Source organism: Cherax quadricarinatus, chromosome 44 (genome assembly GCF_038502225.1).
Source record: "Cherax quadricarinatus isolate ZL_2023a chromosome 44, ASM3850222v1, whole genome shotgun sequence".
Classification (NCBI taxonomy): domain Eukaryota; kingdom Metazoa; phylum Arthropoda; class Malacostraca; order Decapoda; family Parastacidae; genus Cherax; species Cherax quadricarinatus.
In genome coordinates, this window is record NC_091335.1 from 18,364,104 (window position 1) to 18,380,488 (window position 16,385).

General features: G+C 35.0%; 1 protein-coding gene across 1 annotated transcript in view; it reads left to right on the forward strand.

Annotated features, from left to right (window-relative positions):
• The window catches only part of LOC128697422 (protein CASP), a 50,572-nt gene that overhangs the window by 23,135 nt on the left and 11,052 nt on the right, over window positions 1–16,385 (forward strand). The window contains exons 2-5 of the mRNA XM_053789068.2: window positions 3,763–5,062; window positions 5,259–5,489; window positions 9,962–10,125; window positions 14,618–14,705. Of these exons, the coding sequence (XP_053645043.1) occupies window positions 3,785–5,062; window positions 5,259–5,489; window positions 9,962–10,125; window positions 14,618–14,705 (1,761 nt within the window). The 5' untranslated portion in view covers window positions 3,763–3,784. The remainder of the gene's footprint in view (window positions 1–3,762; window positions 5,063–5,258; window positions 5,490–9,961; window positions 10,126–14,617; window positions 14,706–16,385) is intronic.

The following is a 16,385-nucleotide window of genomic DNA, read 5'->3' on the forward strand; positions in this document are numbered from 1 at the left end:
TTTGTATATAGTCAAGGGATCCTTTATCGATTCAGGTAGTGAATTCCAGATTTTCGGGCCCTTTATGTCCACTGCATTTTTGCTTAGTGTGATACTGACATGAGGGATGTCAAAGAGTGCCTTGTGCCTTGTATTTGTGACTGTGTGCTCTGTTGTAGCTATCGAGGAGAAGTTTAGGCTGAGGGTTTATATTGGAGTTCAGTGTTCTGTATATATAGTAGGCACAATAATGTGAGTGTATGTCTCGTATATTACTAGGTTCAGGCTTTTGAAAAGTGGTGGGATGTATGCATAGCACTAAAAATAAATATCCCTGATATTCTATGCATAAAATTTAACCTAAGTAAATACTCCATGCAAATTAGTGGAACTAAAATTTGGAACAACCTTTCCAAAAAATTAAAAAACTTCATCTCCTAATATCTTCAAAAATAATGAAAAAGAAAATGATTGAACTTGATATAATATTTTTTTATAGTCATATGGTACTGATATGTATTAAGCATTCATGTTTGGTTTGCCTAGTACAGTATATATTTTACCACTACCTTGGTAATCTGCTACACCACATAAATCATAACTACTGTACAGTACTTAAATACAGAAATTGTTTTTGCTGAATTATTCCTGATAATTGCTATTAAATTTATTAGTCATTAGTCTATACCTGTACTAGTAGTACTAGTAGTTTTGGTACAATACTAGTTATTGTAGAATTGTACTACAGAATATAGATGTCATATCTAAAACTGTAATAACATTGTGTTTTGTGGAAATAAATTTATATTGCACTAGAAATTTGTACTGCACTCTGTACTATAATATAATAATATAATATGTTATCTATTTCTACAAGTACATGTAAAAGGTATATAGGCCTAGCTGACATCAATGACACACTACTATATAGAAACCCACTTGTTATGCAGAGAATTTCAGGCAAATTAGGTCAGTTTTGTCCCAGGATGCGATCCGCACCAGTCGAGTAACACCCAGGTACCCATTTTACTGATGGGGAACATAAACAACCGGTGTAAAGAAACATGGCCAATGTTTCTACCCTTGCTGGGAATCGAACCCAGACCCTCACTGTGTGAAGCGAGAGCTTTAGCCACCAGGCCACGGGGTCTGTGTGCAGTAAGAGAGAGAGGGATGGGTTTATGGGATAAAGGGATACCTGTCATCTTGCAGTGACTGAAACACATTTAGTTATTTAGGTAATGTTTACTCATAAGGTCTATGTAAAATGTGACATCTTTATATGAAACTAATGCCACAGTCAAGTAAGAAATATCACATCTTCCTTTCAGGCACTTGTTGCATTTGTTTTTATGCTTTTCTTTCATAGAACACTGAGGTGTGTCCAGTAAATTAACTATCTTATTAAAGCAAAATTTAAAAAAATGTATCAAAGTCAAGTACAGTACAGTATAGGAAGGCCCCACTCACTTTGATAAGTTAGGTTTCAGATTCCCACTGAAAGTGATCTTATTTATTGAATATACATGGCTCCAGAAGCTACTTCTAAAGCAGAAGTTATAACAGCCATTCTTATAATAAAAGGATATAATGTTTCGTCTCTTGATATAAAACAATGTCAAAACTTGAGATCAGGAGAAGAATGCAGTATCTTTTAATGTTAATCTGTTAGGTATCCCATAGAGCACTCAGCACACACACTGTGGTCTGGTGGTCAGTCCCCAGTATGGCTGGAAAATATTAGGATGTAAAAATCAAATCTTTATCTTTATCTTTTTGTTTCCTTAAGACTAAATTGTAATACTTCATTATTGTAAATTGTGCTTGATGATTGCGCAACTATTTAATCATTACTGTATTTCAGACTTAAAATTGTTTCGACTTCATTGTTTTAAATTGTGCTAAATTGTAATACTGTATTTTTTAGATACTATATAAAAACTAATTCTTCTCTACCTAACTTATTAAAGCCATATAGAGTGAACTAATAGAATATTCAATTTTCTTGTATTCATTGTAACTCACCTAATGACCATATTTACAATTACAACAGTTATTTCCTTATTAATCTTGAGTTAGTCTAAAGTTTGCCTGAAATGCTCTGCATATAAAGGGGCTTTTGGGATGTTCACTCAATTGTTACACTCCTTTGTACAAACATATATCATGCTAAAATATTATTATTATTATTATTATTATTATTATTATTATTATTATTATTATTATTATTATTATTATTATTATTATTATTATTATTATTATTATACTTGCTGAACAATATTCACCCATCAGCAAAATGGGCACCTGGGTAACAAAAAAAGGCACAATACCGTGACTGGAACATTAGTCAACTGGTGTGGGTCACATCTTGGGACAAAATTGACCTAATTTGCCTAAAATTCTCTGCATAACTAAGAGCTTTCTATATAGCAGTACATATGTCATTGACATCAGCTAGGCCTGTATGCCTTGGACATGTTCTTGTAGAAATAAATATTGTTATTATTATTATTCAAAGGGTAAAGTAGGGCCAAGCAGCTCCAACTTGGCAGTTTAACCCTTTGAAGGTCAAGAGGCCCTCTCCCAAACTTGTTCTCAGGGTCGAAAAAGTTTCGTAAAAAAAAAAATTATTTTTCTTGTAAAATGATAGAGAATCTTTTTCCAATCATAATGACACCAAAAGTATAAAATTTGATAAAAAAAACTCACGGAATTATGCTCTTGCGAAGTTAAAAGTCTCAAAGTTGGCGATTTCGCCCACTTTGGGCCCTATTCTTGGCCAATTCCGATGTTGCAGTTGACTAAAATCATAGCTATTTTCCTAGAACTATATTTCTTCTATCAATTGAGTACAAGAATTCGCCCATTTACTGATTTCAACTACCCAATAAAGTGGTCAGAAATTGGCAATTTGGGCAATTTCACACAAATTTCAAAAGATGCCAATTTCAAAATAGGGTTCAAAATAAACAAGACAGACATTCATGGAACTAAAATAACATTTTATCTGTTCATTAGTCACGTTTCTAGGCCCCTTTTACATTACTTTTGCTTTCCATTTTGAAGTTTTATTCTCACAGAAAATAGCAAGTTTTCTGTTATGTATACTACTGCATAATTGTAAAAACGGTATAAATGATATCAGCACACTTATGAAAGAATATTAGACTATTGGATGCGTGGTGTGATTTGTTTACTCTTGAATATCGGCAAAAATAATTTTCGCTAGTTTTGAGTTCAGTTTCAAGGTACTTGTCATCGTGAAACCAATCAAACCCATCTCTAATTCTGTAATATATCTTCCATTCTATCAAATGAGATTAAGGAAATGAGAACACAACTATAAATACCATACGAAAATTCACTAGAAAGTCTCTGTTTTAAACCAAAAACACAGTCAAAGTTTTTTTTTCTCATTATACACAGCGTGCTTCAGGATTTTTTTATACTGTGCACACTGACCACACAGACCCATTCTTTCATATGTAGGCCTGCCAGCTTTCTTCCACCAGATTTGAAGGCGCTAGAATTTAGGCGTACAAGTACATGACCGACCCTGGCTGCAATGACATACTTGTACGTGACCGACCCTCAAAGGGTTAATATGTTGGTTATTTGTGAAGACTGGTAGCTTGCTCTAAACTTCCATCTAAAGACATTTATTACAGGGAAACACTACTGTTTTAACTTCTGAATATGTGATGGATATGCATGATGTCTTTGCAGCTTCATGTAAAATCTTCAAATATGGATTATTGATCTAATTTTTTTTTTTAATTGCAGAATTTGTTATCAAAATTAGGACATGTCTGGTCACCTAGATGGACAATCTGAAAATTCATCATGTAATCACATAAATGATAATAGCATCAGCTTCTTCGATCATCTGTCTTCAACACCACAAGATGTTACAACAGAGCCTGTCAGCCAGCAGTCAGGCATGGCAACTCCAATGAACTCTGCAGCCTCTTCTCATTCTACATCCACAACACCTGCCAATATTGCAGTAGGTCATTTGTCTCCATACCCTTCCCAAGCCATTCCTCTAGTCAGCCAACAGGCTATTATATCAACACCTGATAATAGCTCACAGCAACAAGGTGTAGTGCAGCCACTTAATGTAACATACCAGCAGGCATCACCAGCAGCTCCAAGTCTTCCTCTGGCTTCCCAGCAAGAGTGGCCAGTTTCACCTCAGAGTTATCCTATTAATCATCAAATAAGTCATTTAACACCTCAGAGTGTATCAGCTACACCTTTTAACATTCCTTTAACACCTCATTACAATCCATCAACACAAGACTCGTCCTTTCCTACACAGATTCAAACCCCAGAACCACCTAAAAATTATTCATTAAACCAGTTTGCTGTACCAACACAGTTAACTCCAATTCAGTCTGCAATGATGATGAGCATGACAACCTCAATGCTGGTTACCAATACATCTCCAAATGCTAGCATGGATGTTGAAGCAACAACAGTGAAGTTTCAACAAGCTAGCCTTGACAGTGATACAGATGTCAACATTCCACCACAACCCAGTATAACAAATTTAAGTAATGTTTCTTCAGACAGTATATCAGTTTTGAATTTGACATCAACTAACCCTTCTGCATCTCCAACACCCAGCCATCAGAAGAATCTTGTTGCCAACCCTAAGCCTCCAACAAATATAAACCCATCACAAGAATCTTCAGTGGACAAATCTAAACAAAATGAATCAAAGCTATTTAAATATTTCAGCACAACTAAGAATGCAAACCCATTTGAAAGTATTGGAGGTCAGTCTTCAGGAAGTAACAGTGATTCAGCAATGATAAACCCTGTATACATGTCACCAACAGATAGCTTCAACATCAGCAATGCTATTCCATCTCCTGATTCCTTTTTGACCCCAGCAACAGAGCAAGATGTCTTCACTGCAAGTCTTCTTTCAAGTGATGCCGACAGAAGACATGATGCATGGATCCCCTCAGACACCACCAGACAAGCTCTGATAGCCATGTCAACCAGCCCTCCTGGAACGTACTTTCCAGAAAAAGAGCTGCTTACAATGCCAGGAATAGCAGTAAAAGAAGATTTTGTAAGAATAGAATAAGATATAAATTAGCATAAATGAAAATTCTTGTAATATCTGCACTATATACATTAAAGAAAAGTATTGTACATAAAATGCCAGAATTCTAATGAATACATTTAACTTTAAATTAGTTTTTCTATGCCTGACTACTTATTAACTATGGTAGTGTGTGTGTGTGTGTGTATGGATTATTTTACAGGGTGATCCAGTTAAGAACTTGGTGAGAACCTACCTTGGTGAAGAATATGCATCGAAACGAGTGGTCTTAACTGCAGCATCCGTTACCCAAGATGATCGTGGTCTCAGGCAGTTGATAGCATCAGGATGCTACCATGCAGCAGTTAATTTAACTACACAGCTGCTTACAGTGTATGGTCAAGGGGAAGGCAGAGCTGGTCATCCAAGTAAACATACTGCACATTCTATACAAGTGAGAAAAATGTGAATATTAAATAACTCCAGTATATATTACAGTATTTGCATGCATAAGAATTTCTTGACATATTTCTTTTAATGGGGACTCATGAGCTCATTGGGATAATTTAATTAGCATACTCTAATTCACATGAAAATTTTATTTCAACAAAAGCTTGCTGTCTTCAAGATAATGCATAACTAAAAACACGTGGCAACATTCCTGATTAAAAGTCCTTTAAATATTACATCTTAGGACGATTTCATTAAATATCTTTCAAATTTTCATCATGCAGGTTTAGTACTTTTTTGGGGAGTATAATTATCAAGAAAGATGTGAAAAGGTTACAGTATGTAAATCAATATTAGATAACAGCTGATGATATTTGTCAAGTGTCAGACAAATGTATATATGAACCTGAAAGTGTTGTACTGTAGTACCACTTTCTAGTACAGGAGGGCCCCTCATATACAGCAGGTTAGGTTCCAGGCTATACTGCTGTAAAACAGAAATTGCTGTAAAGTGAAACATAGCCCTTTTTTCACTTTCAAATGCATATAAAATCCTGATAACATGTTTGCACTATCATATATTAAGTGAGCAATAGAGCTAGGCCTAAACAATACATATACAGTACACACATTACTTACCTTAAAATATTTTTGTCCTTAGCTTATAGTGAGTAGTAAATATATTTATTGTAGGAAGGCTGAATAAATTGAGAATGGGTATAATTGAGAATGGGTATAATTGAGAACTACTGTAATAGCAAAACATTATAAAGTGAAGTGCTGTAAAGCGGGGCCTGCCTGTAGTTTGAGACACTATGAAGTCCTGTATCATGCATACCCCACAGCACACTGTGCCAAAAGCTGTGCAAGAAAGGTATAAAATACCGACAATATGAAAGTTAAGACACATGTGCAACATCTGGATATCTTTATTGTAGTAGACGTTTTGCCATCCAGTGGCTTTATCAATACAGATTCTAGGACATAATAGGAAGACAGTAGAACTATATACAAAAGATGAGGTAATCAGTCCCTCGGCCTTGGAGTTAGTGTTCACAGCATCCTCCACCACGATGCTGTGAACACTAACTCCAAGGCCGAGGGACTGATTACCTCATCTTTTGTATATAGTTCTACTGTCTTCCTATTATGTCCTAGAATCTGTATTGATAAAGCCACTGGATGGCGAAACGTCTACTACAATAAAGATATCCAGATGTTGCACATGTGTCTTAACTTTCATCGTGCCAAAAGCTACTGCTCTGTTTCATTTTTACTGTTTTGTTTGTACTGTTTAATTTTTACTAGTATTTTCAAACTTTTATGAATATTTCATCTGCCTTATCTAATTTAGGCTAGGGTGAGTTGGTCAACAAGCCTGGCAAGGCTAAACTAAGAAAAGGTGAGGTCCCTCTTGGCTAGCTAGTATGCAGGTCAACAGAGGGGAAGTATATAATGCAATGCCATTAAAATGCATGTATTAGGGTCCAAGAGTTCTAACCCCATTAAAGCCGGTCATCGCAGATCTACATTATTTGAGATTGTGGCTACAAGAGCAGATCTATACTTGTGGTGTTCCAGTTTCACTGTTTATCTTATATAATTTTAGAATTTTTTTTTTTGTAATTGTACAGTGGTGTACCATCATTTCTTGCAGTAATGTAATACAGTATGCTATACTTCTTGCTAATATCAACAGAGAAACCAATACTCAATTTTAGGCTGATACCAATGCCATCAAAATTAGTCAGTACCCAAGACCAGTACCAATACAGTGGCACCCCGAGTTTCGAACATATTTCATTCCAGAAGGCTGTTCAAGTGCCGATACTGGACGAATTTGTTCCCATAAGAAATAATGTAAATTAGGTTAGTCCGTTTCAGACTCCCAAAAATACACATACAAAAGCACTTACAATAATAAACTTACATAACTGTTCGAGTTGGGAGTGGTTCGAAACTGAGGGTACTACTGTAATGATACCATCAAAATTGGCTGATACCCATTGACACTGATACAGACATACCTTGCTAATACAGCGGCGCTCGCTGTTTTATTATTTTCAGCAGTGACACGCATCAGCTGGCTCCAAGCTAAATCAAGCATTTTTTTTATTTATTATTTTTACTTTTACACCTTTTTTTAGGCCTAGCACTTATGCACTTCATAAATGGTAGTGTAAACATGTTTTTAGGCTTTTATATACATTGGCAAGTGAAAAAACACTGATTCGCTTTACGGCAGTGGTCTGGAGCCAAACCTGTTGTATTAGTATTAGTTTTCACTGTTTTTTTTATTTCCCTGCATCTTGGATCTTTTACAAACTCTGTTACAATTCCAATCAGTGACCTACCCAGAGCTCCTGAACTGTTGGCATGCGTAGTTGGATTAAAAAGCAATGATGGTTCATGCTGCTGGCACAAATATCTCCAACTTTAGGCCAAATAGTGAACTCCTAGCAACAGATCATTCAGCATGTGTCTTATAAACATCGCAGTTTCATTCCATTTATTCATTAACCCTTTGAGGGTCGAGAGCCTAGATCCTGTACTCCCAATGGGGGTCGAAAAATATTAAAAAAAAAAATTATTTTTTCTTATGAAATGATAAGAGAATCTTTTCCGGATCATAATGACACCAAAAGTATGAAATTTGATGGAAAACATGGAATTATGCTCTCGTGAAGTTAGCAGTCTTGATTATATTTACGCATCGGTGATTTTGTCCAATTTGAGCCCTATTTTTGGCCAATTCCAATGTGCTAGTCGACTAAAATCATAGTTATTTCGCTAGAACTCCATTTGTTCTATCGATTGAGTACAAGAAACCGTCCATTTACCGATTTCAACTACCCAGTAAAGTGGTCAGAAAGTGGCAATTTGACCAATTTCACACAAATTTCAGAAGATGCCAATTTCAAAATAGGGTCCAGAATAAACAAGACAATCATTCCTGGCACTAAAATAACATTTTCTCTGTTCATTAGCCATGTCTCCAGGCCATTTTGAATTTTTTTCTCACAAAAAAAATAGAAGATTTACTGTTATGCAGACTACTATATTATTGTAAAAATAATATAAATAATATAAGCGCACTTGAGAAAGAATATTAGAATTGCCAGTTGACGTGTATTGGACATGTGGTGTTATTTATTTACTCTTGAACATCGGCAAAAATCGAACATTTTCACTAATTTGAGCTCAATTTCAAGGTACTTTTCATCGTGAAACCAATCAAAATCATCTCTATTTCTGTAATATATCTTCCATTCTATCAAATGTGATCAAGAAAATGAGAATACATCCCTAAATACCATACAAAAATACATTGCAAATTCGCTGTTTTAAACAAAAAAGCAGTCGGGTTTTTTTTCTCTTGCACTGCATGCCTCAGGATTTGTTTTATACTGCACACACTGACCATGCAGACCCATTCTTTCATATGTAGGCCTGCCAGCTTTCTTTCACCAGATTTGAAGGCACTAGAATTTACGGGTATAAGTACGTGACCGACCCTGGCTGTTAAGACATACGTGTATGTGACAGACCCTCAAACTGTTAAGCTGTAATGAGAAAGGTTATATTTCTACTTCAAATCATGATTTCAGCTTGTGTTTACTTGCTGGTGCTTGCTATGGCACATAATAATGAGGAAGAAAGAAAGCATGAATGTTAAGGCTACTGAAGATTATTTCAAGCCCTGAGTGATCCTGTCATCATCTGACATTTTTAAAAACTACAGTTTATAATAATGCTGATAGTTCTACTCAGGATCACAGTATTACACCTAATCTAAACACTTGAGACATGCTGACAGAAGACTGAATCAAAACAGAGGAAATCTGAATATTAAGCCATCTAGTTTTAAGCACTTGAGTAAACAATATACCACAAAAACAAAACTTGAGTGATGCTCTGATGTTATAATAAGGTTATCAGAGCAACAAATATTTTTGCACATACATATAGTACAGCCCCATCTTATTAAAATGTTGTATTCCTAAAACTTTATTGAAATTTTAGTGTTCTCAACATATTTTCCCCATGGAAACCCATGTTAAAATTGGAGATGTGTTTCCAAGCCATAATAGCCAGCATGAAATGCTTTACATGTCTGTGGAGTGTTCCATGTATGAACACCCCAATCTCTCTCACACAAATGTATCTTCTTGGAAAATAAACTTGTATTTGTATTTAATAATGCAAAAAACTAGATGGAGCATCTGGTTTCTGCTTGTGTTTTCATAAACAAAAATATATCTAACAGTACCTATTGGATGGTAAGAGTTCTTGCTGATGTTCTTAAAATTAATAAAATAGAATTAGAAGATGATAGATGCAATATTTTAGTTTATAGATCATTAATTGGAACATGAAATTAACAGTAAAGCATCCTTCATATTTTACTGTATAATCTTTCCCAGAAATAAGTGAAGACAGTCTGCTGTTTCTGATACACATCTTTTGTCATAACAGCTGTGGTTTACAAGAATTGCCCTTCTTATCAAGCTTCGACGATTTTCACTAGCAGAGGTGGAGTGTCAATATTTTGGGGACCTAGATGCCCCAGATTTGTATTTTGAATTCTATCCAGAGCTCTATGGAGGCCGAAAAGGATCCATGGTACCATTTGGATTTAGGTATGCCCATTTTGTTATAGCTACTTTTAATGTTGACACATGCTTAAAGAAAGCAGTCATGGATGAGAGTTAGTCACTCATTAAATTATTGCAGTGGTAGAATTACAGTAAGTTAAATTTGTTTTCCTTTATTCAACTGAGGAAAAATGTGAGCGCTTTAAGAACACCTGTTGATAAATCATAGATTCTGTTACATTTCTTGTTTTGTAAGTACATGTCCTATCTATTGCTGTATTACATTGCTACACCATTTATTTTCTCATTTTTATTCTTTTTCTCCTTGGTTTTTCATTAACTGTGAACTATTTAATTGCACTATGAAATATATTCAAATTATTTAAGCAAATTTGTTTGAATTAGGTGTGGTTCATGTTGATACAGAAAGATTGCAGAAGTAAAATATTAAAGTTAGTTCATTATATTATTTCAGTATTTTTTCACACACTGGCCATCTCTCACCAAAGGTAGGGTGACCCAGAACAGAAGAAACACATTCTTTATCATTTATTATAGTTCAAGTGGACTTCCAAACAACAGCATCCTCACCCCTCCTTTATAGTGCAAGCACTGTACAACCCATCCCCAGAATTAGTCCAACTAACCAGTTTCCCTGAATCCCTTCATAAAGTTTACCTTGCTCAAACTCTAATTGCATGTCACATCATAAAAACCACCTGGCCCCCACTCGTTTTGGTCTAATGAGCTCACACAAACCTTTGGATGTACAAGTCTCTAGCACTCAAAACTTCTTTTACCCCTTCCCTCCAACCTTTCCTTAGATAATCCCTACCCCTCTTTGCTCCACTTCAGATTTATATACCCTCCTAGTCATCCTATTTTGTTCCATTCTCTCTCAATGTCCAGTCCACAGCAACAACCCTCATCAGCCCTCCAAATTATAATTTTTGTAACTGCACCACCTTCTGCTCTCTATGGTCTGAATTCTCTGCATAATAGTCACACTACATATTGCCCTCAAAATACAATATCTCCACTGCCTCCAGCCTCCTCCTCAATGCAACATTTATAACCCATGCTTCACACCCATGTAACAGTGTTGGTACCACTATACTCTGGTATACTACCCTTCCAAGGATAAAGTTTTTTGTTTCTACAGATGTTTCAGTGCATCATCTAACTGATATAACTGAGCTCAACATTCTGATTGTACTTAGTGATGGTGCCCATAAATCAGTCATAAATACTTTCTTATTATTATTATTATTATTATTATTATTATTATTATTATTATTATTATTATTATTATTATTATTATTATTATCATCAGATTTGGGGAGGAATGTGTGAAAGTAGGAATGTGCAAAGGTTAAAAATGTTCAATGGAATGAGATGGAAAATGATCCATTTTCTCCTTCTGTCTAAGAGCTGAAATTCATAAGGAGGTAATATCCCCAAATAATAATGCTGAAAAGAGAGAGGAGGGAAAGGGTGGGAGGTATTCAGATTTGATCTGAGAAAGAAGACAAAAGGTCATTTCTTCAGATCAAGAGCCTTGTTTTTTAAACATATTATCCCAGGTTTGTGTGAATAGTGGTACTTACGCTGATCCTGTGATGTTATTCTAAGATCAGTCATTCATTAAAGATTTGCCGGTACTTCCGGCCCGGGTCTTCTCCAGATGGTGACCCGGCGGTAAGATCAGTCTAATTCATCTTCTCTCATCAAGTCTCTTCTTTGTTAAAAAGTATCACCTATAGTAATCTCAATTTCAGTGTTATATTTGTTCACTAATATTCTTGGGAACATCAAATCAACAGTCTTCTTCACCTAATATTTAGGATATTTTCTTTTGTCAATACAAATACATATGCCTTTCCTGAATTAGAAAAAAATTCTCTTTTTCCCAGTTAATCATTTGTTGCCCTTCACTTTGGAGGGAATGATTACTGCTACACACATCTGGATCTTCCTTGCTGGTGCTAATCCTATTTTTAATGATATAATCATGGCCAGGTTCACTGATTTTTGTTAGGTGTTGCATTCAAAGAATTTTAATCATTGCTTTTTCATTACAGCTAAACAAGTGTGGTGATAGAAGTGAAGACAATATTAAAATCAAGACCAAAAGTTTTGAACTTGAAGTACTTTTGGAAACTTTACAATACATTTGCAGGACATATACTTGTGCCACAATATAATACAGTACTGCTATTAACCCTTTGACTGTCGCGGCCATATATATACGTCTTACGAGGTACCGTGTTTGACTTATATATACTCATAAATTCTAGCGGCTTCAAATCAAGCAGGAGAAAGCTGGTAGGCCCACATGTGAGAGAATGGGTCTGTGTGGTCAGTGTGCACCATATAAAAAAAATCCTGGAGCACGCAGTGCATAATGAGAAAAAAAAAACTCCGACCGTTTTTTTTAATTAAAATGCCGACTTTGTGGTCTATTTTCGTATAGTATTTATGGTTGTATTCTCGTTTTCTTGGTCTCATTTGATAGAATGGAAAACATATTATAGAAATAGAGGTGATTTTGATTGATTTTACTATAAAAAGAACCTAGAAATGGAGCTCAAAGTAGGGGAAATGTTTGATTTTTGCCAATGTTCAAAAGTAAACAAATGATACCATTGTCCAATAAATGTCCAACTAGCCATTCTAATATGCAGTCATGAATGGGTTGATGTTATTTATACAATTATTACAGTATTGCAGTAGTCTGCATAATAGTAAGTCTTCTATTTTTTGTTTGAATAAAAATTCAAAATAGAAAGCAAGAGTAATATCAGAGGGGCCTGGAGACATGACTGATGAGCAAAGAAAATGTTATTTTAGAGCCAGGAATGTCTGCATTGTTCATTCTGGACCTTATTTTGAAATTGTCATATTTTATAGTTTTTGTGAAATTGGCCAAATTGCAAATTTCTGACCACATTATTAGGTAGTTGAAATCGGTAAATGGGCAGTTTCTTGTACTCAATCGATAGAAAAAATGGAGTTCTAAAGAAATAGCTGTGAGTTTGGGCGACTGGAACAATGGAATTAGCCGAAAATAGGGCTCAAAGTGGGCGAAATCGCCGATTTGTAAACAGCACCGAGGTTGCTAACTTCGCGAGAGCATAATTCCGTCAGTTTTCCATCAAATTTCGTTTTTTTTGGTGTCATTACAATCGGGAAAAGATTCTCTGTCATTTCACAAGAAAAAATTAATTTTTTTTTTTTTTGAAATTTTGCAGCACCAGGAGACACCTCAGGATTGGGGGTTGCGACAGTCAAAGGGTTAAAAGAGATTCAGATAGCTTTTATTATTAATCCCTTCACTGTTGGAGGCCCTGAAATTAAGCATACTGAGTATCAGGAATTTAAAAAAAAAAAAAAATTCTGAAATGGTAGAGTATCTTTTTTCTGAAGGTAATGATATAAAAAGAATGTGAAATTTGATGGAAAACTTACAGAATTACACAGGCACAAAGTCGGCAGTCCATGTGCAATTTACACATCATTGATTTTGCCCACTTCAAGTCATATTTTTAGCCAGTTTCATTACTCAAATTGACCAAAGTCATTAGTATTCCTTCTATTCTATTAATTGAGCACAAGAAACTGCTCATTGAACTATTGGAATTACCATATAAAATGCACAGAATTTGGTAATTTGGTCAGTTTTACACAAATTTAAAAAAGTCTAGTTAAAAATAGTCCATTCCAGACACTAAAGCAACATTTCCTCTGTTCATTAACACTTGCCCTCCATTTTGAATTCATCAAAAAAAAAAAAATGGCGTTTTACACTATTTCTTAGATAATAAAATGGGAAGTACAATGCCTGCATTTTAAAGGAGGGGTTTGGGATATTGGCAGTTTGGAGGGATATGTTATATATCTTTATATATGCTTCTAAACTGTTGTATCTGGGTGCCTCTGCAAAGACAGTGATTATGTATGATTGAGGTGAAAGTGTTGAATGATGATGAAAATATTTTATTTTTGGGGGATTTTCTTTCTTTCTGGGATTTTCTTTCTTTTTGGGTCACCCTGCCTCAGTGGGAGACGGCTGATTTTCTGAAAAAAAAAATACTATAACCAGAAATGATTAATCATGGTTTACAGCATCCCAATAATTGAAACAGACCTAGCAAAAATCCATAAAACTGACTGGGATGCTAGGAGGCCTTAACTGCCCTTAGGAAAATCATCAAAAATGTGATATTTCCACCATTTTGAGTCCAAATCAGAATCAGAGGTTTGCTTTCCCCCATCATGCACCATATAAGGCATGATTTTCTTTTTTTACTGTGCACACTCGCTGCATAGACCCAGTCTTTCATGTGTAGGCCAAAATTTCCACTCACAGCATATTTGAGGACACTGTGCTTAAAACGTAGATCTACACGAGTGTCGCTGGCATCAGTAATGTAGATCTATGTAAGAGGCAATGGAAGGGTTAAGTTATTGGAATTATTTTTATAAGTAACATTTATTCAAAGACAAATTATTAGTCACTGATATTATCTTTTATCAGATTGTTAGTGGCTGAACTTCCTCAGCATTTAGGAAAACACACTCAAGCTTTGGACCGACTCAATGCCTTGCTGAAAACCTGTAATGAAGTAAGTCATTTTTTTGTACCTTTTTTAAGGTTAATTATTTTCATGCTCTATTTTCTTAAAACATGTGCTTCTAACTGGGTAACATTAGTGATATACCAGTCAAAATATACAGTATTTAAATATGTAATGACCCTTGTATTTAAAAAAAGAAAGTTCCCTAAAGTTAGTATCATATATATTTGAAGATGGCTAATCATAATTCTCTCTCACTAAGAAAGAAAGTATTTTCTTGTTGCTGGATTGTGATTAAACCACAATATAGGGAACATATACTATATATTGTAAGATTGTATGTGAATTACAGTGCTCCTTCAGTTCTCCAGCAAATAATTTAATTCATAGTCTTGCAATTATTAGTTTCTCATGTTCCCTTGAGCTTTATCTTAAAATATAATGCATTATACTCCATCTCTTCTGTTGTTTATGTAATATCTGTATTTCACTAGGTATCTGAATTTTCATGCAAGTGTTTCTACACTGTATCACTGTCAATCATTTTTTCTTTTCTAGTGGCTGTGGTGTCAGAAAATGGGGGGAGAGCCTTTTGCTTTTATACCTCAGACTTATGCATTCAGATTACATTTAAGATTAACAGCAAGAAAAGATCCTGTGGTGTGGGTCATTTGGAAAGTAGGGATAAGGAAAGATTAAGTCATGTTGAAGTTGTTTTAATTGAGAAAAGAAAGTACCAGAGCTTAACCCAGCAGTGGAATTGTTTTAAAGGGCAGTTGAGTAAGTTGTGGGCAGCATGGCATAATTTTGTTAGGTGGGTAATACAGGTCAGCAGCAGCAGAGACAATGCTGAGAATGCACAGCACATACCTCAGAGTTTCTGGGACTATCTTGATTGCAAAACAGTATGTAAGAAGGTGGGACCTCTTAAGATCTAGGCCTGTTAAGAAAGGCCTTGGAGAAGGTGAGTTTGTAGATTATCTGTAGACAGGGATGGGTGCAGGTGTGCAGAGAGAGTAGAATATGGTTTTGGCTTTTTGTAGTTTTCTAATTACTTTGTCAGGGTAAGTGATCCATATGTCATGGTGAGTCTAGCTTGTTGATCTGTTTCTTACTAAGCATTTTGAAGTAGACATTTAGAGCTGGAGGAGTTTGGTCACTACCTAGGATTGAAGTCAGCATCATTCAGTTGCAAGCCAAAGATGATACTACTGAGCTATGATCCTTTTGTATGTATATCTCCAAGTGCTACTAGGTCTGATGCTGTGCTCCTTCCTTAAGTGGAAGTGACCTAACTAGGTGGGTCATTGGGCTAAGCCGGAGGTAAAATGGACCTGCTTCGCATGGGTCAGTAGGCCTGCTGCAGTGTTCCTTCTTTCTTATGTTAAGCATCTCTTTGCTTACCAGAGCTTACCATATAAAAACTAAGAATCACAATTTAGTGTCACTCATTCCAATTTTTATAATATACTTTTGCCCTTTACTGCTTCACTTTTGCATTTCCTTAGGGCTTCAAGCATGCATTGTGAATTGTTTTCTCATATGAAACTTATAGAATTGTAAAATAAATAAATAAATATATATAATGTGTGTGTGTATATATATATATATATATATATATATATATATATATATATATATATATATATATATATATATATATATATATATATATATATATATATATATATATATATATATATATATAGCTTGGAATTTCTCTATTCT